General features: G+C 35.9%; 1 protein-coding gene across 3 annotated transcripts in view; it reads right to left on the bottom strand.

Moving 5' to 3' along the window:
• The window catches only part of LOC131032482 (uncharacterized), a 227,653-nt gene that overhangs the window by 185,507 nt on the left and 19,363 nt on the right, over positions 1 to 22,783 (bottom strand). For all 3 annotated transcript variants that reach the window (XM_057963474.2, XM_057963475.2, XM_057963476.2), the window contains 3 exons: positions 12,585 to 12,741; positions 12,262 to 12,339; positions 9,286 to 9,360 (listed from right to left, as the gene is read on the bottom strand). In XM_057963474.2, coding sequence (XP_057819457.2) covers positions 9,286 to 9,360; positions 12,262 to 12,339; positions 12,585 to 12,741 — 310 coding nt within the window. The remainder of the gene's footprint in view (positions 1 to 9,285; positions 9,361 to 12,261; positions 12,340 to 12,584; positions 12,742 to 22,783) is intronic.

Here is a 22,783-nt window from a genome sequence, read left to right as displayed (position 1 = left end):
CCTTGTATTTCTCCTCTTGCTGGCCAGTTTCTTCTTCTTATTTGACTCAATTGAAAAATCTTCTTCTTATTTGACTCAATTGAAAAGTCTAATCAAGAACTTCATTTGGTCTAATGGTAAAGATTATAAAAAAGCATGCAATTTCTCAAGATTTGTGAATAAAGCCTAAAGAGAATTGGGGAATGGGGATTAAAAATTCAAACAAGGTGTTGCTTTACTTGTTAAATGGATTACTTAAGCTTTACATGGTAATGAGCCTTGGAAGCAACTATTTAGGCATAATTTGGCTAATTGAGTTCTGGAAAAAGGTCATGTTGGTGTATATTTTATCATAGACCAAACATTAGAATAAAATATCCAAGGATACTCTATCCACTCCTGAACAAAATCACTACTTGTGCCAAGATTGCGAGAAAGACCACAAGGCAACTCCAAGGTCTATATGTGCGAACGGGCGACTTTATGTGGATAGCTTCTTGGGTAGTGTGTGCTGAAATACAAGGGAGACTTACGCTTGACAACTAGTATCATTCACAAGCTGGACTTAGGCAAATTTATCAATAAATGCTCTATGTTTTTGGATTTTCTGATTGGGGATTTCAAAAAAAAGACAAAAGGATAAGGGTTTAGGAATTCTAACTACTACTAAGAACTCAAGAGACAGTGTAGACAGGGTGAAACCAATAAATGACACTTTGTTTCGCCACGCTTAGGACAACTACGCAAAGCATGTGCAATCTTCAAAGGTTGTGCTCAAGATTTTCACACTTATGAATAATACCAACAATTGAACAATATTACTCAAAGTAGAAGTTAAGCATCCACATCAAAAGCTCAGGCTAACTTTACACATTGAATGAAAATCATCCATCCAAAAAAAAGTATGAGCAAAAGTTTCACCAATCTAAACTATCAATCCTTCATTCATCTAACAACTTCAAAGCAAATCTATTCTAAGTGTTGAAGAAAATATGCAACCATGCAACCACTTGATAACAATAAGACTTCAAAACAATACTGATAATAAACTTTTTATTATTCAAGTAGCTCTACCCAACAATTTCATAAATCTCTCCACACTGAAATGAAATGAGATAAAGAGTTTATATAGAGTTTTTGAAAACAAATGCATGGTCAGGATCAATCTAAGATCAATGGTCGAGATTAAAACAACCTAACCCTAATTAGGGTTTCCCAAAATAAAACTAATATCCAGTGCATGTAAGACAAATGGCACAAGGTGTTATCTTTTAGGATTGCACCCCCTTCTCCTGTTGAGAGGTAGAAAGTTCAATGAACTTGGACACAATTTGATCAACCACTTCCATCATGACATGTGGCAGCACACTGACTCTGAATTCTAATCCTTCGAAATGATCTGCACATATAGAAAAAGTGATTTCCCAATCTAATTCTTGCTTTTGGAAAGCATCTCTAATGGACAGGAGGTTTGATGCCTTAGCCAGATTCTGCTTCGGGACTGGTCCAATGGAGAAGATTTCCTATGTCTTGGTCTTTAGATTTTCTAACTTCGTATCCTTCTCTAAGATAGTTTCCTTTTCAAGTACCTCTGCAACTACAAAGGTAAACCTTGTCTTGAATTTCTTTTACCTGCTCTATCAACAGCTGCCTTCACTTTCTCCAAGACTTCACTACGTGCAACCAATGTCCAATGCCAACTGTTGAAGTCATATACAACTCCTGCTTCAATTATATTTCCATCAATTAGTTCTTTCTTCGAAACTCCTTTCAAATCTCTAAGGCATGGGACAATTCTATCTTGAATATCCTGGAGATCAGCCCATTTTTTTGCCATGCTTGCAATCCTATAGAGTAAAGAGGAGGTTTGTCCATATGTTAGTGCTAACCTTTCCACAAATGTGGCTGCCTCTTTACTTGTGTTAAGCAAGAAGTAATCATAGACGAACATGGAGCATACACATGAAAACACCAAGCATACACATAAATATATGCAGACACGAAGCATACATAAATACACATATTGTCATGTTCAACAATCTCTCACATTGTCTTGCCGTTGTCATTTAGTCATTGTCATATTTTGGACTGAGATAATAGATCCCTTCTCCTAGGTTGGAATGCATCCATTGATTTATATTTACCCTGTTGGCTGGCAAGATCAAGGCTCTGATACCAATTGTAATGTCCCCAAATTGGGATTAACCTGCTTGTGCCCAACATTGACAATTCTAACAACATAATTTGTTCTTAACAGTAACGTACTAAACTAAATTCATTTCATCATTAATAAACTTAAGAAATAGTGAACAAATATATCGATTAGTGAACAAGTATATTATTTGGAATGATAAATATTATTACTAGCTAACTACCCCATAACCAATCATAAGTTTAGTTCGATAGGAAAACCTCGAAAGGGCGGCAATAAACTGCTCAGCCCAACTAAGCCCAAAAGTGCACAACATCCCACTAAGACAATTTGCCACTTGGACCACAAGCGGCAGGAACGTCCCACTAAGACAATTTCATCCCTTAGCATGGCCTACTTAGCTTGGGAGAACCAGTAAACTGCATCTCCCTGGCTTATTTCCATCAACTTCACATGTAATTAACTATGGGACAGAATATATATTTATATATATTTGAAGAAACATAATTCAAGTATAAATCTTATTAGAGTCAATATCTATGAATGTGTATAAAAAACTAATGCAATAAACACTTAGATCTCATACCAATTACTAGTATAATGCACAGTGGCTATATGCCTGAATATTATTCACTTATATAAGATCTCCACTTGATTGATCTCTAGATGGTTTGATCATGCTTGGGTTGATGCCTTTCTTCTCCTTACATATCGATCATATATACCTCTTCCTTGGAATGGAAGGGTCATGTTCTTCCATAATCGCATCTCTTCCCTTCTAAGGAGGCACCTCTCCTTGGTGTCTAATGTCTTTAAGCCGTTAATTATTATTCGTGTTGATGTGTGTTTTATGCACATGCGAACACAGAATAAAATACCAAGGTATATTATTCTCTCTTGAACAAAATCTCCCAAATGTTGAAGATTAGCTTAAGGATCACTTGAGAAGACTCCAAGGTTCATGAATGTAGGGTCACTATGTGTGGATAAGCTTGTTGGTTGATGTGATTATGCTGGAATAACAAGGGGATTTACGTTTGAATGCCTGAATGCTTGATTCGCAGGAACTTAGATCATCTGATGTTGTGATTTAGTGATGTTTTTTGTCCTAGACTAGCTTGAGTTTGAAAAAATGGCAAAAGATGAAAGGTTGAGAGAGTCTATGTTTAGGCCTAGAATGTAAGAAGATGGATGAATGATTAGGCAGAATCCTACTGGGCAAGATCTCACCATCAAATAGAACAATTTGACACAAGCTCAGTGCAATCTTCTAAGGACATTTCAAAGATATTCGAATCAATACCATCAAATATTGATCACCATTCAAGTTAATGCATAAGCAAAGGATGTATAATGATTCAAAGTTAAACTCATATCATTCCAATTGACTACACAAGGCACACTTACAATCAGCAAGAGGCTAGTGGTATGGACTAAACGGATTCCACACAAATGCATTCAACAATTTCCTCCATTCAAACTAATCAACATGAAAGTAAATTGAGAAGTAAAGACCATGCAAGTTGTTGAAGCAACAAATCAAATTCACCATAACTTCAATGAAATCAATTGTTCTTTACAACAAGGTTTAGCAACAATCTTTGCCTTCTCCTAATCTAATTTCTATTCTATGCTATTCTATTCACTAACTAGCTATTTCTCTATTCACAATTAGCTAACTATTAACTATTAGCTATTTACCTTTACAAATGAAGAGCTTGAGCTTTATATAGAGAGCTCATTTACAATGAACGGCCAGGATCGAATCTCCATCAATGGCCAAGATTTTACAATGAAACCCTAATTAGGGTTTGTTACAACAAACTCTTCTTAGCCAATGAGAAAATTACATTCAGAGAATGTGGACCAATAGATAGAGGATAGTTACATCAGAGTTTGTGCCTTCATATATGAGCTTGATTCATTGAACTTGGATGCGTTGATGTGGACCCCTCGGATTGGTGTAGTGATTGGGATGCCACCTCAATCTTGCACTTTGTAGACTTGATTTGATTCATCATCATGAAGAGATGTTGAGAGATATCTCTTGATACTCAACATTATCCGGTTTGCTTAAAGTGATGATGATGATGAGAAGCAAACTTTAATTAACTCGTTTGAAACTATCTGCTTCTTCAATCATGCTCGATGTAGGTCTTTTTTTTTTAAGTATTGATGTACTTCTGATGTCACCACTATCCCTCTCCTTTGGAACTCCTTCTCTTGTGACTCCCTTCATGTCGTTGATGTTATAGATCATGTCTTTGTGTAAGTGAATGCTTCTTACATGGTCTCCTTATTTTTTTCTCCATCTCCTGCAAAATAGACAAGCAAGTATTAAATATACTTGATATATAGGTTTAATAAGAGCATATAAAGAGAATTCACCCTCATGAAGAGACACTTGAAGTTGTTTTTTCGCTCTTGGAGAGGATCTCTTGAAGTCTATTTCACCCTTGATGTTCATTAAGTTGCCCTTGTCCTTTGAACTTGCTCTCCTCCATTTTCTTGAACTTCGCTCATACCCATGGATTCTTGAACTTCGCTAATGTATCTCATGTATTTTTGAAGTTGGCTCTTCATACTCTAATCTTGAAGTTGCCCATATACCTTGGATTTTGAAGTCGCTCATCTTACTGAGATTATTAAGTTGCTAATGTAGATTAAATCATGACATATACACCATTTTGTGAAGTTCATTCATCCTCAAATGTAAAACTCGCTCATATACCTTGAGTTATGAAGTTGAAATTCGCTCATGTGGGCTTATTCATGAAATTCGCCCCAATTTCTCAGTTCATGAAGTTAAAATTCGGTCCAAATGTGTAACTCATGAAGTAGGAAATTCGCTCCAAATCTTTAAGTCTTGAAGTCACTTATCTTGAGTGTTTGAACATGAAGTAAGTGCTCTCAAATTTCCTTCATTCCTCTAGTTCCATTTCGTTCATGAAGCTTTGAAGATAAGGTTCGCTCCAAATCCTTGACTCGTGAAGTAGGAAATTCGCTCCAAAATCTCAACTCATGAAGTTCACTCCAAATCCCTTAAACATGAAGTTCGCTCCAAATCCCTTAAACATGAAGTTCACTCCAAATCATCAACTCATGAAGTCGCTCTTGATCTCTAACTCATGAAGTGCACTCATGCTTCTTAATACACTTGAATTCGCTCTTCTACCTTTGATCATGAATTTTGCTCCATTTCCCTAACTCATGAAGTGCATTTTGTATAAAGTTTGCTCCATTTCATTGCTTCATGAAGTTCATTTTGCAAAGTTCGATCCAAAAGGTGAAGTCATGAAGTTCGCTCCAAGATGCTAAGTCATGAAGTTCGCTCCAACTTGTCAACTCATGAAGTTTGCTTGAAATCATCAACTCATGAAGTTCATTTCAAATTGAATCCATTCAAGGCAAGTGTCATCAATCATCCTTCGTTTCACTTTCATCTTCGCTCATGTAGGCTCGCTCATGTGTGCTCATTGATGAAGTTCGCTCCAAAAGGCTAAGTCATGAAGTTCGTTCCAAAAGTGTAACTCATGAAGTTCGCTCCAAAAGGTGAAGTCATGAAGTTCGCTCCAAAATGCCAAGTCATCAAGTTCACTCCAAAAGGTGAAGTCATGAAGTTCGCTCCAAAAGGTGAAGTCATGAAGTTTGCTCCAATATGCCAAGTCATTAAGTTCGCTTATGAATGCTTGAACATGAAGTAAGTGGTCCCAAATTTCCTTCATTTCTTTATCTTCCATTTCACTCATGAAGCTTTGAAGAAGAAATTCGCTCCAATTTTCTCATTCATGAAGTTCGCTCCAAAAGTTGAACTCATGAAGTAGGAAATTCGCTCCAAATGTTGAACTCATGAAGTAGGAAATTCTCTCCAAATCTTGAACTCAAGAAGTAGAAAATTCACTCCAATTTGTCAACTCACGAAGTTCGCTTCAAAAGTGCAACTCATGAAGTTCAAGTTCGCTCCAAAATGTGAAGTTGTGAAGTTATTCTGGAGGCTGTGCTTATGAGGTGGATTTCAAATCAAGACTAAACTCTCCCTTGCTCACTTTCACCTACACTCTTGACTTCAATACATGAACATCATGAGGTCTTAGAGCGAATTTTCGCTCTATGGGAGAAGTGCAAGAAGTTCGCTACATAAGGAGTGTACATGAAGTGAAGTTTGCTCCCCAAGAGTAGCACTTGAAGTGACCCTCTAATTAACAATCTTTCTTCATTTATAATTGAACTCATGGTATCTAGGCTTTATAAACTTACTTCATACTCATGCAAGACTATCTACTTGACTCTTAGCCATTTGACTTCTTGACGACCTATACCCCTCTAATGCAAAGACTAATAGCTAAGGACACTAACACGACCTAGAAAGCAGGAAAAAAGTGGTGGTGCCCATTTGTGATGGGGCGATGTGTGAATACCTCACAACAATTAGTTTAATTATATCCTTTTTATACCCGTGCCTTTTCACTAATGACTATTCAACAGTTATGATGGTCATTTAGTCTTTAGGATAGATTTAGGAATATTCTTTTTCCTTTTCATTAAGCTCTTAAACAATTGCTTTATTAGTTTTCCCTCTGATCCTTTTTGGATAAAGCATTATAACTCTTATTTAAGGATGCTTTTGCTGCTTAGTAATTATCGAATATTTTGCTAATCATTCTCTGTAATATTTTTTGTAAAAATTTTTAGGTGAAATATTCTTTTTGTATTACTTCCTAGAAGAGTTAACTATCTAATCTTTGCAGAAGATTTCCATATTCCAATTTACAATTATTTAGAAATGTGCAGAGCACTGTATTACAAGATCACTTGTGTTTTCACTTTTCTGATCTCACCTTTACATTCCTATTATGAATTAGTGCCAATATGCCTCATTTAAAACTAAAAAAGAAGTGTATTGTGTTTTTACATCCTTATAATTTTGGCCTTTCCTCATAAATCAATTGAGGGGGCATGAACAATTGGGAAGAGAGTCAAGAGACCAAAATGGATAAATCCTTTCTATGTTAAAAGTGTTGATTCAGAAATAAATAGAATGTTGGATGTGGACATTATATGAATATTTGGCATTTTTTTCATATTGCACTTATATCATAAAAAACTATGAAAATTTCAGCCTATGGGTCATTTATACTTAAATGCAGTATTATTGTTTTTGTGTGTGCATTTATGTATATATGTAATATTAATATATATGTATATGTTCACATAGGCATATGTATATATACATAAAAATATATGTATATAAATATATGGACTTGTACCCATACCCAAGGAAATAAAAAATGCTGTACTGGCAAACCCAAACCTGTACCTATTGCCATGCTGGGATTGGCAACTTAGATCATTTGTATGGCTGTTCCCAGATCTGATATTTTATGAAATAATGCATTCACATGAAGCAAAGAAAAGTAGAAAACCAATTTAGTGTGCCACTAAAAAGAAATCTTTAAAAAGAGTGAAGTTGCCCAAATCAGCCCATGTATATACAACAAGAGCTTTATTGTTTAATTTTGATCACATGTTAGGTGGTCCCCTTATATGGTGATTGTAAAATCTTATGTGTATTCCTATCATTGGTAAGAGGGTTCACAAGAAATTAACAGTAACTAAGGGAAAGCACCATGTACCTAAATGAAACTATAACACAAAGCAAGGAGCCACTAACTCAAGCTTGTCAAGCATATGGTAGGGAGGACCAATAGTGTCAATAACAATAGGAACAGACACTATTATGGAAGCCTTTGATGGTTATAGTTCTTCCCTAACTGGTATGGATTAGACTAATAATTGATAGACTAAGGGTATGATGTACTCTAAACTTATGATGAATTTTTTCTTGGTATCTCCTTGAGGAATAGAATGTTGTTAGTTACTTATACTGATAGTGGGCAACCTGTCCCAAGCAAAGGACCTTATATTTTTGTTATTTTAATGTACTTTACTACAACTGCAATTTGCAGTATACAACCCTCTAAATAATGAAATATTGTTAACTGGTTTCACCCTGTCTCTCCCTTCATTCAAATACACTTATATATAAGTTCACGGGAATTTAAAGCATATGCATCCTTCCCGAGAACCATTCACATGGCTATTGCCAAATACAACATTTTATGAAATAATTCATTCACATAAGGCAAGGAGAACGCAATCTAGTGTACCACTAAAAAGTAAAAAGAAATGTTTTTAAAAAGAGTGAAATTGTTCAAATTAGCCCATGTACATGCAATAGGAGCTGTCATGTTTAATTTTAATCACCTCCCTTAGATGGTGATTGTAAAGCCCTATGTATATTCTGATCATTGGCAAGACAGTTCACAACAAATTAAAAGTAAGTAAGGGGAAATATCACATGCCTATAGAATTATAAACTAAGCAAGGAACCACTAGCTCGATCCTGTCAATCACATGGTAGGAAGAACCAATAGTATCATTAACAATCAAAATAGGGATTCCTATGGAAGGTAATGTTCTCTAGGTTTATAACAAATGTTTTTTGTGGTATCTCCACGAGGAATGAAAATCCAATCCTTTTCAATGCATAATAAAGTGAGATTAAAATTTAGAGGAAAACTGTTAAACTGATGAATTTCCACAATGTTTTCCGCAGCAATCAATAGTTTATGAAAATGTTGAAATAACTTATTGTGTTAGAAAGGCAATAAATGAAATCAATGTTAACTTTGATGTGTTCTTCATCTGATGGTACAAGATGGATAATCTAAAACACAACAATTTTGATGCCCAAGATCTCATCATTTAATATATTTCATGCATAACTATGCATCTTTTTGGGTTCTTGTTAACCCACGGTACAAACTACATTATATTTCTGCATGTACTCAAGATTTTCAATTGTGCTCTAAACTCAAACTCCAACAATATTAGTGTCACAATATCTGCTATATACTTAGCAATTGATACCTCTTTCAATATACAACATGTGTTTTTATACTAATAAATTAGCAATTGATACCTATTTCACACCTCTCATATCCTTCATTGTTCACATTTCCTAGTCTGTGAATTAAAGATAATTCGAAGGATAATTCTTTGAGTTCACAGAAACAGAAATGTGAAAGGGTATCAAAAATTAAAGGATCAAAATTATATACTAATAAACCACAAATAAGGAAATAACATCTTACCTGGGATAATATTTGTGCAGATGGATGCTTAGCCACACGAGCAAAAGTTTCCACAATCCAAGGATCGGGACCACCCTGCTCCAAACCAAGAATGGCCTTGCTGTTTAAAACTTCATATAGAATAAATATAAAACATTGGGATCAACTGAAATATAAATCTGCTTTGGATGTGATGATAAGATCAGAACACAAAAATTAGCATATCTAGAATCACAGCCTGATGCATAAAACATCAATGACTATCTAAATAATATCATAAAAGAAACAAACAAGACATGATCTCAAGAAAGAAATATGAAATGCAAAATATATTCAACTTAAAGCCCTACCCAGGCAGGAATGTTAAAATTCTAAAAACAACAGTATCACAATACAGCTAAAACTAATTTCCTAAAGGAAAATCAGAAAAACACAAGGTAAAGAGGGTGTGCAGATCAAATCATGTAAGCCTAGAACTAATTTCCTAAACGGAAAACTAGAAAAAAACAAGGTGAAGAGGGTGTGCAGATCAAATCATGTAAGCTCTGTATGGTATATTCTATAGATTTTCACAAACACTTCATGAACTGTATATTTGTATTACAAGATTGATAACATGCTTCTAGGAAGTTCTATTAACAACATCAGTATCGAAGTACAAAATAGTAACTTCTCAATCCAAAAAAAAATAGTGTGCATACATGTGAAATGACCTTAATCCTTTAGTACAGAACATTTTAAACCAGCAAACCAAATATATGTAGTGCACTGTAAATGATGAGCCTTACAAAACATTTGCCATTACAGACCTTAAAAATCAGTCAAACTGTTATGACCTAATAAATTTCTATTCTATTATCCATTACCTTCCTAAGCTGCCAATAAAAGGTGGATCTCCAATAAAGACAAAATTATTGCCTTTCAGCTGTAGAAAAAGACAGAGTGCAAGAACAGAGGTAAACACTAACTACTACATGACCTTGTATCTGACAGATTGTATTTTTTTCACTTTAACTTTCAACCAGCATCTATTTCACCTATGCAATCCTCATGTTCAAGGGCCAATCCATGTTCATCATGCAAGATTGAACAAACACAAGCATTACAGTCATTACATTTAGATCTGTCATTCATTGAGTCCTCCTGTTTATACTGCAATCCATCAGGCTGATTGCCTTAGGATTTCTCCTCAGATGTTAAATTCAATAAAAGCTGTAGGGAGTTTGTTTTATTATATACTCAGGGAACTCTAATCAGAATTGAGGGAGCTTCTGGAGCACATCATCAACTTCCCTTTCATGTCCCAAATAGATAGGTGGTATTTGAGGTGTATTATCAGATTTCAACTTGTTTAGCATGTGCATTAGGAGAAAGAGCAATGGCATATGGCATGGGCGTCTACTATCAACTTCCATTAGAGAACAGATGCAAGATAGCATTTTAATAGGATAACTCTGCTATGCTTAAGAGCACTGAATAACTTCAACAATGATCTAGCTATGCATATTAAAACAAGATTAATTGTTTCTAACAGATAATGACTCTTTGTCTCTTTTTGCAGAGGCTCAGATTTTAGATTTTCTTCCTTTCATAAGACAAGTCTTTGGTTTTGGCTTTTCAGATTGTTGAAACTAAGTAGCTTCGGTAAGATAAATGATTGAATGAGAGACTTCATTTATCTCTCATTCAATCATCTACCTTATCAATATAACTACAAGCTAATGTTAGACTTCATGATTATATGCATTCCACAATCCAAACATCAGATTGCACAGTTCGATATGTGAACATCATTAATCGATCATGCCATGACCATATTTCATATGCTGTGATTGCAATAGAACAGATCGAATTTATGATAACTATCATAGTTATCATATGATAGCATCGATTGATGTTATCATATGATAACTATAGATAGTTATCGTATTAATCTCATGAACCGATTTGTTATCGGTTGTTAATGTAATTGCATTTGTCATGAACCGATTAGTTATCGGTTGTTAATGTAATAGCATTTGTCATGAACCGATCTGTTATCGGTTGATAATGTTAATTGCACTTAACGTGACCCAAATTGGTATCGGTTATTAAACATTGTATAGCACTTGTTTTAAACCCGATAGTTATCGGTAAAGCGCTTCATTGAAGCAATGCCTATGAACCGATCAAGACATGTCTTGATTGGACATGTCAAGAGACATGTCTGGCCAAGGCATGCCTTGATCGGTGGGCATCACATATAAGTAGATGCCGTGTGAAGTGCTGTAGATGATATAGAAATTAATCAATGTTGTCCACAGCAATCTGAAACATAAAAAGCAACAGTCAATAACAGTAAAAGAATATAAAAAATCCTACTACTTAGATTTGAATATAAATTTGAATAACATTTACACAGATGCTCAAGTGATATAACTACCACGCTTTCTGGTGTGATATATGATACATTTCCTGAAAAAATTGTTATGACTTCTTAGGATTGCCATCTAATCAATTCTAATAAAAATGATGAACACTTCAAAGATCAATGGAGAATCTATAACAGTTTCCTTTCCAGAGGTGGAGTAACCAAAGCATCATGAAATGAAACCTATCCTTTCTTATCCAGAAAAGATTGGAGCATAGTTAACAAATGTAAAATGAGAAGCAAATAAAAATAGTGAAATCATAGGAAAAAAGCATAAATGGCAAATACAGGCAAACACAGGAAAGCAGAATTCAAAAGGAGCAGAAATACAAGGAATTAGCGGATAAATTATTCAAAACTAAAGCACATACTAACACTCTCTTTAATCTAATTTCAAAAATAGTAAAGGATGTAATGCTCTTTTTGTATGAAGCTTAACAATATAAATAAACCCATTTATAACATGGAACAGCTCTAATGATTACATCCTTTCTTTCCTTTTCCTCTATGTGCTTCTATATGGATATACTTGACAATAATGCATAAAATTATGCAAATTGTAGTCCAAATTAATCAAATTCACAAACCTGAAACAAACTGGATTTGCCTCCTATACCCATAGCTTCCACATCAACTACAGTTCTAATTGTAGAATTCCATGGATGCTGCAAAAAAGTATATACTGCACAATTTATTTCTCAATCAGAAATTTTTTTAAAAATGAAAATTTATTATCAGCGACATTTACAAAAAGCTAATGTTAAGGACACACATAAGAAATATTTTCAGGTTCAGCGGGAGTACTCCCTGTTATTATTCAGGAGAAATAAATTACATGGCAATTTGTCAACAAGTCTTGATTCATCCAAAAGGATATAATAATTTAAAATAAGAATCGTTAAATTCAGACCTGTGTGATAAAGCTGTGTGCCCCATCCAAGCCTTCTTCTTCACCAGTATTGAACAAAAAAATAACAGAATGCGTAAATCCATGAGCCCAATGTGAAAGTCCTCGAGCAAGCTCCAACATCACAGCTACACAGGAGCTACAGTCTCCTGCACCCTCCCTGGAATGCATCTAATCAGCAGAAGATCATTTCAGAAAGAACATTGTTTTCAATCACTATTATTTATAGTCAGGTTCAAACAAATATTCACACCATAGTCACACTGAAGTAACAAACTATTCATGTTAGCATTGAACAAGAGAGAGGTTTCTTTGGCTAATGTAAAAGTAACCAAACTACTTCTGAAATTTTGAGAAACATCAAGCACACTTCAGCCACTGCATCTCAACATCTTCTGATGTAGAGACTTACATTTACTTAACAAATCCCAGATTGATACCACTGTGAGACACAAGTCGAGCCCCATAATTATGAGGAGTAAGATCAGCGTCCTGCAATATCAGAAAAACTAGTATTCTGGGATTTCTACATCGGCAGACACTATAGTGCATTTCCAATCTCATGAAAATGGCAGGATGACGTATCAAGAGGCCATACTTATCTCAAGTTAAAGGCATAAAACAATAATGTAACAAACATGCTAGGTGACACTTCTAATTATTTATGTCCATTAAGCAGGAATTTAGTGTTTTATTTCATAGAAAAATGGCTTTAGGATGTGTTAGTGGTTCCAACCGATGTTTTAGAAAATCCTAAGGGTTGCCATCACATATCTTTGGACAACTAAACTCAGTGACTAACGAACAAGGCTTACAAGCCTCCTACACTTCGAGTATCTGCCAGACTTAGGCGGGTGTACCTTCAAGCATTCTTGTAACTTAGCATATTCAGATGTATGGCAGATTTTCCCAATGAATTTGTGCCAAGGGCAACAAAGTGAATCTCATTTGATCTTTTACTTGGCATGTATCTTTGGTTAACAATTGGGGGCAAGTCACTAATCTACTCGAACTCCTAAAACAGAAAAGTAAAGATGATTCGGATTTCAGATTTGCTTCCCAATGATACCTTGGCTGCATTTCAAGACAGGTGCCTATTCCAATGGGCGACAGAGTAAAACAAGATAAATCAAATGACTCTCCCTTAACAAATGAAAGGAAATCAGAACCAGATTATTAGATAATGCCTTGCATTTAATCAAACCCTCACTACCATATGTCATTCTTATAAATCCAAACCCTATTCTCATATTCACTGTTAACCATTTCAAGCATTTAATTCTTTCCTTGAAAGAAAGCTAGAAATCATTAACAAAAATCCACAACCAACAGACAGATGAACTCGAACATACTTTATATTGAATTCACATAAATCTTTGAATACAATTTGGAGACAACAATATGGTATCCATAATCTCTCTGACTCAGATTTTCTATTTATATCTGAAGATTCATACAATGTAAAAGTTCTAACTATGACCCATAAGCAACCAACACTATTCTATTATGCTCTCAAAATGATAACATTGTTCAGAAGGATTAATACATGATCCTGGTATTCCTTTTATAGAACAAGGAATGCAACAAGCTTCGGATCATTTACAATATCAGATCATAACAACAAAACACTCCATCCCTATCCTCACTAATCTCCAGCAAGGCATACGAACCTGCGAGATCTATTAATCTTGAACATCCTGAAGGAATAGGAAATCCAAATCTGCAACCTCTTAAAACAAGAAGTCGAACATTTTGTGATGTGTCTCTCGCAAACTGAATGAAGAACCTGCAAAGAAAGGCAGTTGGAGAAGAGCAAGGGCACTAAACTCAACCTATCACCTTCAATTTGATTGCCAGCTTCATTCCTAACTGCATGGTACACCCATGGCATTAGCTGAGCCTGGCAAGGTGTCCATTCAAGTAACCAATCATTCTCCTTGAAGTCTGTTTATGGCCCTGTCATCACAAATGTAACAAACTCTACAAAGAGCCAAAATTTCAAAACTGTGGGATCCCTTTTCATTCGCTTGGTTCATTTACTTTTCCTTTTTGTATAACCTTCCCACTCATTAACTTCGAACTCATCTGGCCACTCAAAACTTTTCAGCTGTACCAACTGCTCAACAGCCTCCTTCCAACTAGCGTCTGTTATGGCTCTTGCATCTGATATGAACTTGGCATAACTAATTTCAAACTTGAACATTTTATCATATGAATTTCTTCATCAATTACTATTAATGTTTTTACCACTGACAAAATCAAGTCAAATTCCCAAGTCCAATTATCCAAACTCTTCATATTTTTCTCTTTATCCACTATTTCAGGGATAAGAGGATACTCTAAATCCAAAAATGTTTGAACTTTGCTCTTAATTAGTTGTTATTTCTGGTTCTAATTTTAACAGGCAAGTCATCCATGTATTCTGCAACAACTTCTAAAGTCTCCATTAAACCGGACCTGGGAGACCATCTAACATACAAGGGTTTTAAAAAATCATCTTTCAAACTGCAACAAAGAGAAGTAACTAGAATGCACAACATCTAGTTTCATTTTTAGCTTTTGTAACCTGTGATCAAAAACTTTCATCAAAGCATCTACACTTTTTTCAACCACGTCCTCCTCCAGCTTCTCTATTCTTCCAGCATATTCATTCAATTCATTTTGTGCACTTTGGGGTATGACATCCCCTCCTACTGCTAATTGGGCTGGACTTTGCTCTGCAACTTGAAATTCCTGTGTTGGAGAACGAAGCTGCATGACATAGTGTGATAATTGTTCCCTCAATCCTGCATTGGCTATATACAATTCATCACACTTTTTAGACATAGCAATCAGATCATCATACATTTCCTTAAACCTCTTCTCCTTTTCAATAGCCACAGCCTGATTTAAAATGGCAACATGGGATACCATGCTGGCTACTTCAACAGCTGAAGTGTTCTTCACAGTTTTTATAATGGCACTTCCTCTTCTTTCTTCCCCGATTTCAATAACATGGGGTTTCTGTGTGGCTGGGGCCAATGCCCAAATTGCTAGAGTTTTTGACTCTGGATTAAAACCAGATCCAGACATAAATTGACCAAATTCAAATTCTAATGAAAAAATGGGATCCTTTTGGTTCCGGACTTGATCAATAATAAATGAGGACTTCAAGACTCATCCAGGAAGTAATATCATGCCACTATGAATGACCAGTTTCCTAGCTTCCTCTATTGACAACTTTACTTCATCTGGATTAAAACTCTGTAATGTGGCCAGTGCAGCTTGATTCTGCCCATCAGGGCCTGACCCCTGTCCTTCTTGTTCTAAATTCTTGTTTATTTCTTTTCTTTTTAATCTCACCAAAAAACTTTTGAACTCCTAAGTCTGAAGGAATTCATCATCATCCAAGAATTGCTGAGCAGCAATCAATCTTTCATCAACAAATTTACCAAGAGGCTGATCCTTGTACAGCTCCATGCCATCACCGGGCCCTCTATTTAGCTGCTCTCTCAACCTTTGAGTAGGTTGATCCACCTCTTCACCTGCCTCACTATTTCCAGTCTCCTCATGGATTGAACATGCCACTAGAGGCTCAATCTTTTGTTTCTTTGATGGGGGTTCCTCCTCTTGACCTCCTATTGCAATTGCTTTCATCTTTTACTGCTATGGGGGAGGTTGAGGTAATGTTGACTACTCTTGGAGCTGAGGAAGCTTGCCACACAATTTATCATAATTCTCCATCATTGTCTAGATCCTTTTTAGTGGCGGCAAGTCATGTTAGAAACCAGGGAAATTGGGATCACATTCCCTTTTCAGCTTCTCTGCTCTTATTAAGTTTATCCATTTTTGCTTGATGGCGTGCACTTGTGCCTTATGCATCCAATTTCTAATAATATCTTCTTCATATAAGGCTTCATGAGGATATACATTCTTTCTGTTCAGCATTCTCCACCATATGTCCCATAAAACCTTCAGATCACAAAACCTATTTACACCTGTGCCCATTTTGCATTGTCTAAGGAAATTATTCAAAGAATCCAACGACTTCTTTGCTAAAAGTAAATTCATAAATACAAATAAGTCTAGGCAAGAAAATACCTCTTTTTCTCCTCCAAATATTCCTTTCCAATTAACAACATCTGCCAAAAGAATTCTATGGCAGCAATCCTTTCAGCAACAAACAATGGTAGCAAGTGGGGTGGCTGTGGACATCCATAAATTCTTATTAAAGTGAAATCATCAAAATAGAAAAAATCACCCCAATTGTGATCAAAGTGCCCATTTGGCATTTCTGCTTTTGGCCTTACCAGCTTCTTGACCAGTGGGGGTATTCTATGATACTCTTTCTTCCCCAGGAGCTGAAGGATTGGATGAACAAACAAAACAGGGAGACGGATGATTCATGTCCCATGCTCTAGTCCAATACTAAATAGGATTTTTGTTTACAAATTCATCAAACTCATCCAGCCTCAATCTCTGTAATGTCCCCTTTTCCGTTCTAGTTTGTTTTGGGGACTATTGGCCAATCTCAAGACTCGTTGGTCAGTCAGAGGCAAAATTAGGGTTTCCTATTTTCTAGGAGGATGTTTAGGCAATTTTGGCAGCTTGCATGTTGGATTTCTACAGTTTTCATTCTAGATTCCTTCTGGGTTTTTAGAAAGCTTCCCAATGATGGTACATGCGTAGAAATCAGTGGAGTTTGGTATACTTACTATTTTTAGTAAGTGGGAGCGAGGATAGCTTATTTTTCTGGGTTTTCAGAGAGCTTCTCGATGGTGTGACATGCAAATGAATCTTAAGACTTTTCCGGACTTACTATTTTTAGTAAGTTGCGACGGCTAATCAAAATGTGGTTAAAATGCATTTGGACACACTTACTATTTTTAGCAGTATGCTACTTTTAGTAAGTACTAATTTTAGCAGTGCTATTTTTAGCAAGGTTTCAGCAAGTCTGTTCAGATGGCTATTTCCGGCAAGTCAGTTTGAGCAGTTGGTCTTCTAGCATTTTTGGAGCTATTTTGGCAAGTCTGAGCTTATGTTGTGTGAATTCATGGTTGAGGAAAAATATTTTATAACTGAATTATTAATAAGGCAAGATGAACGCCTTAGGAAGAAAAAGTTAATTTTTATTCACTTATTTACTTTGGACAGCATAATGCACTTTATTGATATTTTTTTATAAAGTATCCTTTTCAACATAAGGTGGGCGTCCATTTTGGAGATATTTCATTTAAAGATTATAACCTTTAAAGTGTCCAAGCAATAGTTGATTTTGACATCCTTTTTGGAGGAAGAACACCCACTTGGAAGATGGAATATCAAGGTTTCTACAATTTTGGCACTCATCACCCCAGTAAAATTCATTGGCAGATTGGGCAATTGAACACCCAGGAAGTAGGTCAAGAAAATCCTGTTGTAATTGCCACCTTGCTGCTTCTTAGCAGCCCCCCCAGACTCGACCGGTTTTTCCCTACTCATGCGACAAACCCTAAGTAAAGCAAGAACTAGGACAACCAATTGAAATTCTAAACTTAGCACAAAAAATCCTTGAACTTCCAAATCCACACCACAAGCTTTCAGACAACAGAAAAACTGAACTTATTGCTTTTCAAACACTATTACAAATCACCTGGTGATCTAGTCAAAAATGTCTGCACCAGGATCTCTGCTCAGCTCCAATGATTTATGTTGCCTTGCAGTAGACGGCGCCATCCCTTCAAAATTTAATTCGCATGAATTGAACAATCAATGTCAACTAGCCGTGCACATTTTAAAATTTGAACCTCAGTCATCGATCTTCTTATGCAACAATTATAATAGCGGAGTCAAAAGATTTTGACTTGTGTCCATCAGCATTATCTATTCCAACATGGCACGACATGGCGGGAAACTATTCGTTCAACCCCTCTGAGCTAGACATGTTGTATTTTTACTGTGAGATCAAGCAGCCACCTTCATTTCTCACTAACCGAACTAGACACATGTCAACCTATCACAATTTCGCAAGCCATGAAAAGTGCTAGCCTTGATCGTCGCAATGATGCAAATTGACATTTTTTACAACCTTCAACAGTTCATCACGGCATCACAAGTCTAACTAGCGGTTCTCCTTGACTGCTGCAATCATGTGATCCGGCCATATATGTAACAAATAACTTTTTATTCATCGGTCCCACCTAACACGTGTCATCTTCTCGCCACTTCGCATACTAACTCCCAGCTGCTATCCCCTAGCTGCGAAGATGCGGCCCAACAATTGTTGTGACTGCTTGTGGCTACATCGCCAGATCATAGCTTGCCTCAGCTGGTTGCCATGACGATTGCGAATCTGCGATAAATCACTTAAGGGTCCAATTAAGGCACGTGCAAGCATGTTATGACTAAAAGGGGGCCGTGTATTAGGATATAAAAGACATTAAAATAGGGCCCAAACACTTCAATGTATAAACTTGGGTGAATTCCACCATGATGGCTAAGGATTACACTAACTAAAATTTTCAAATAATAATAGGGGCACGGAGCCGATAACCATATGATTGAAAACACATGGTTAAGTCCTTTAAAAAACCGGGAAACCTACTGAACCAATCACTAACGAAAAAGAAGAAAAGGGGAAACTAAGGTATAATGGGTATATTATTTTGAAAATTTTGAACCCTAGCAAGTAAAATGCATCACCAAATAAATAAATTTGCCCTAAAATACCTATGCATTTTACAGTCCCAACAAGATGGTTTTGAAAAATAGAAATTCTATTGAAAATTGTGCATCATCTTAATCTGCGTATTAGACGAGGTTGGCATTGCTTTTGTATCTACACAACTACAAACATTCCTATCTTTTTCTTAAAAAGGAATATGAACAACATAAGTTAAACAATTCAATTAGGGGAAAAATATAAAAATTAGCACTATGCTTAATTCAATTTCTTTGTCCAACAATAAGTGCTCACATATGAAGTCACAATCAAAGAACATAAAAATGAAAGTGTCATCTCATTTACCTCAATCCAATTTGATCAACAAAGAAAGTTGGATGGGTTGGATCGTAAGTATAACCCTATGTTACACAAAGTTTCCAAGACAAGGATGGTAGGGGATGAGGAGGTGCATTTCAGGGACAGATTTTTTGGGAGGCCATTTAAGAGGACATGAAGGCACAGCTATTAAAAAAAAGGGAAATTATTAAAATATAGGAAATTTCAATTCATATGATAAAACTGTTCAAGCAATCATTTTATACATTATAGAACCTGTTGTGACCTTTTCACACATCGCCCCATTGCTAACGGGGACCCCCTCTTTGCCAGCTTTTTGTGTTGTTAGGTTAGGGTTTTGGCTGCCTAGTGGGCAATTTTGCGTTTCCCGTGCCCAAGTCTCGAAGATTTGATCATGCCTAGTGCCGTCTAGGGTTTTTGAAGTTATAGGATCAAGTTGCGAAAAGTTGATATTTTAATGATCCTAAATTTTGTCTAAGTGTAGACCTTTTGAGCATTAACGTGTTTTTAAACACGCGCATCAGTGATTTTAAAGTGCCAAGATATTCACAGACCTTTTAGAGTTGTTTTCTCGCTCCCAAGGTATTATTTAAATTGATTTCGCACTTTATTCCAACATTTTCCTAGCGTTTCGCTCATCTTTTTGGAAAATTAGCCTAAGTCCAGTCAAATTTAATGTTTCTAAGTGATTTTGAGTGGTTAAAATGATAAAATCCTAAGGGAAATTCATATTCCAAGGGTTAAAGGGTCAAATTCCATGCTAGAGGTACTTTTCCCCTCACATTTCAGACTACCCAACCCATTCCCCCACTCAAAATCCACACTACGCATGGGTTTCCCCTGAAATCCATACTGGCTACTATTTTCCCCCACTGTTTATCCATACCTGAGTCGAATTTCCCCTGAAAGTGCTAAAATTTGGCTAAGTGTCAGGATTTATCCAGACTGCAATCGATTTTCCACCAGAAGTGCAGACTGGAGTGCGGATGATTCCATGCCTGGGTCGATTTTCCACCAAGATTTTTGTGACAACTAAGTGAGGATTTTTGTCCGCATTTTCATCCAGACAAGGATCGAATTTCCCTTGAGAGCATTTGTAAGGATTTTTGTCTGGATTTTCATCCAGACAGGGATCGATTTTCCACTGGGAATATTTTTGAAGAGTTTTGAGTCCGGATTTTCATCCAAACTAAGGTCGAAATTCCACCAGGGAGGTGTTTTCCAAGTCAAGTGAGTTTGGAGTGTGGATTTTTCAATCCAGACTACCATCGAATTTCCCCTGGGGATGATTTTTTGCAAATAGAGTGGATTTTTGTCTAGATTTTTGTCCAAGCTCATATCGATTTTCCCCTGGGAGGTTTTTTGTGTGCATTTTGATAAAGTTATGCATGGATTTTTGTCCAAGCATGGGTTGAATTTCCCTTATGAGGTAAATTTTGACATGTTAATGATTTTTAAAGGGATTTTTGAATCCCAACCTGTATAGATTTTCCCCTCGAGGCTTATTTTGGATTTAATTTGCAATATTTTTATAGGTAAGCCCCATTTTTAATTGCTTTTAAATAATTATTAATGATTATTTAAAATTTAAAAGCAAAATTTAATAACTTGCAATAATCATTTAATATTTGAACCTTCTAGAAGCAAGTTAGGTTTTCACCAAGCAAGTATTTATACAAGTGTTTTATCCCACATTGTTTGTGTGGTGAAAGTGAAAGGTGAAAACAAGTATATGAGAGGAGACTTAGCATTATTTTATTATTATTTCTACCAGGTGTCTCCATTAAAGCGATTTTTCTCCAAGTTGGGCGAATTTTTAGCAAGGCGTTTTTGTGAAGTGTGGGATTGAGGATTTATTTTCCTCCATTTTTTCTAGCTTGCTGATCTATTCCTCTTGGCTACCATTAAAGACCAGTTTTAGAATTTCGATTTTGCTAAGTTTGGCGATTTTTTCAAACTTTAGCATTTTTTGGTGAAAATTGGCAATTTCATGTTTGGAGACTTAGGCGATTTTTCCTCCACCATTTCTGTTTGCTGTTCAGACCTTCAATACTATAGATCTAAGCTGCCATTGACATCATTTTCAGATTTCCATTTTGGCGCCATGCTTGGAAAAAATTCAATTTTGCTTGGAAGGTGATTTGGTGCCACATTTTGATGATTTTCGTGCATTCTTGTTGGCTGCCATCATTTCCAGCCAGCTGATTCACTTCAGATCTGAGGTTTGCTTCAAATTTTGACCTCCATTAATGGCTGCCATTAATTTTCAGACTTAAAGTTTTTATTGCGCAGCCAATTCCAACTTAGGCATTTAGCATTTGGACGTGTTTTATGAAGTTTTCTGTTCATTTTTAGACCATTTTATCGCTGTTGCAAGTCTGAAACTCCATTGTTAGGCGGTTGTCTTCAGAAATTTTCATTTCCAGCCACCTAACCATTTTTGGCGATTTTGGTTGGGGTTGTTTCCTTGGCCATTTTTCATCATTTTCAGTGATTTAAACCACTTCGCAAGGTGCTGGTAAGTCTGAAGTCTTCAATTTTTAGACTTGTCCTCAAAAATAAATTTTTTACAAGCCATACATACATTCCAGAAAATGATTGTTTTGATCATCCGAACTGATTTTTATCAAGATTATGCACATTTTGAAGATTACAACATGTTTTATAAGTCTGATTTTCAGGTTGTCATCAGAATTGTTGACCTCCATTGTTGACTGCAGAAGGTGTCTTCAGACATTCATTGTGTGAAAACACAATCTTTCACACCTTTCCTTAGTCATCATTTATCCGGTATACTCCTTTGCATTTTAGCTTGCATATTTTCTAAGCATAAGGAGGTATTCAATGAATTTTATGGAAGGCCTTAGTGTTGTCACACTTTGAACTTAATTGCTAAAATTTACCAAGTGGATGGATTATTTTCCTGACTCCATGCTCTAAATTAACTAAATCTTTAGAAAGTCAGGAATTTTATTACGAATATTTTCCTTAAGTCTAACTTCGAGCTTCCTACAGGTGTGATGTCAAAGTCAGGATAAAAGGAAAGAAAAGAACTACTGAAGACTGGATTTTATCCAGAGTTTAAGATTTCATCCAGATGAAAGGAGATCGCTAATACAAACATGCATTTCCTAGACTTCGACCAGATGCAGCGTCGGATGTTCGGAGTCAAAGATCAGGTTCCTTCCCCAACATATGCGAATATTATGAAGGGTGGCATTTT

The sequence above is a fragment of the Cryptomeria japonica genome, chromosome 11 (assembly GCF_030272615.1).
Source record: "Cryptomeria japonica chromosome 11, Sugi_1.0, whole genome shotgun sequence".
Taxonomy (NCBI): domain Eukaryota; kingdom Viridiplantae; phylum Streptophyta; class Pinopsida; order Cupressales; family Cupressaceae; genus Cryptomeria; species Cryptomeria japonica.
Note: the sequence above shows the minus strand (reverse complement) of the source record. Positions and strands in the feature narration are given on the sequence as shown.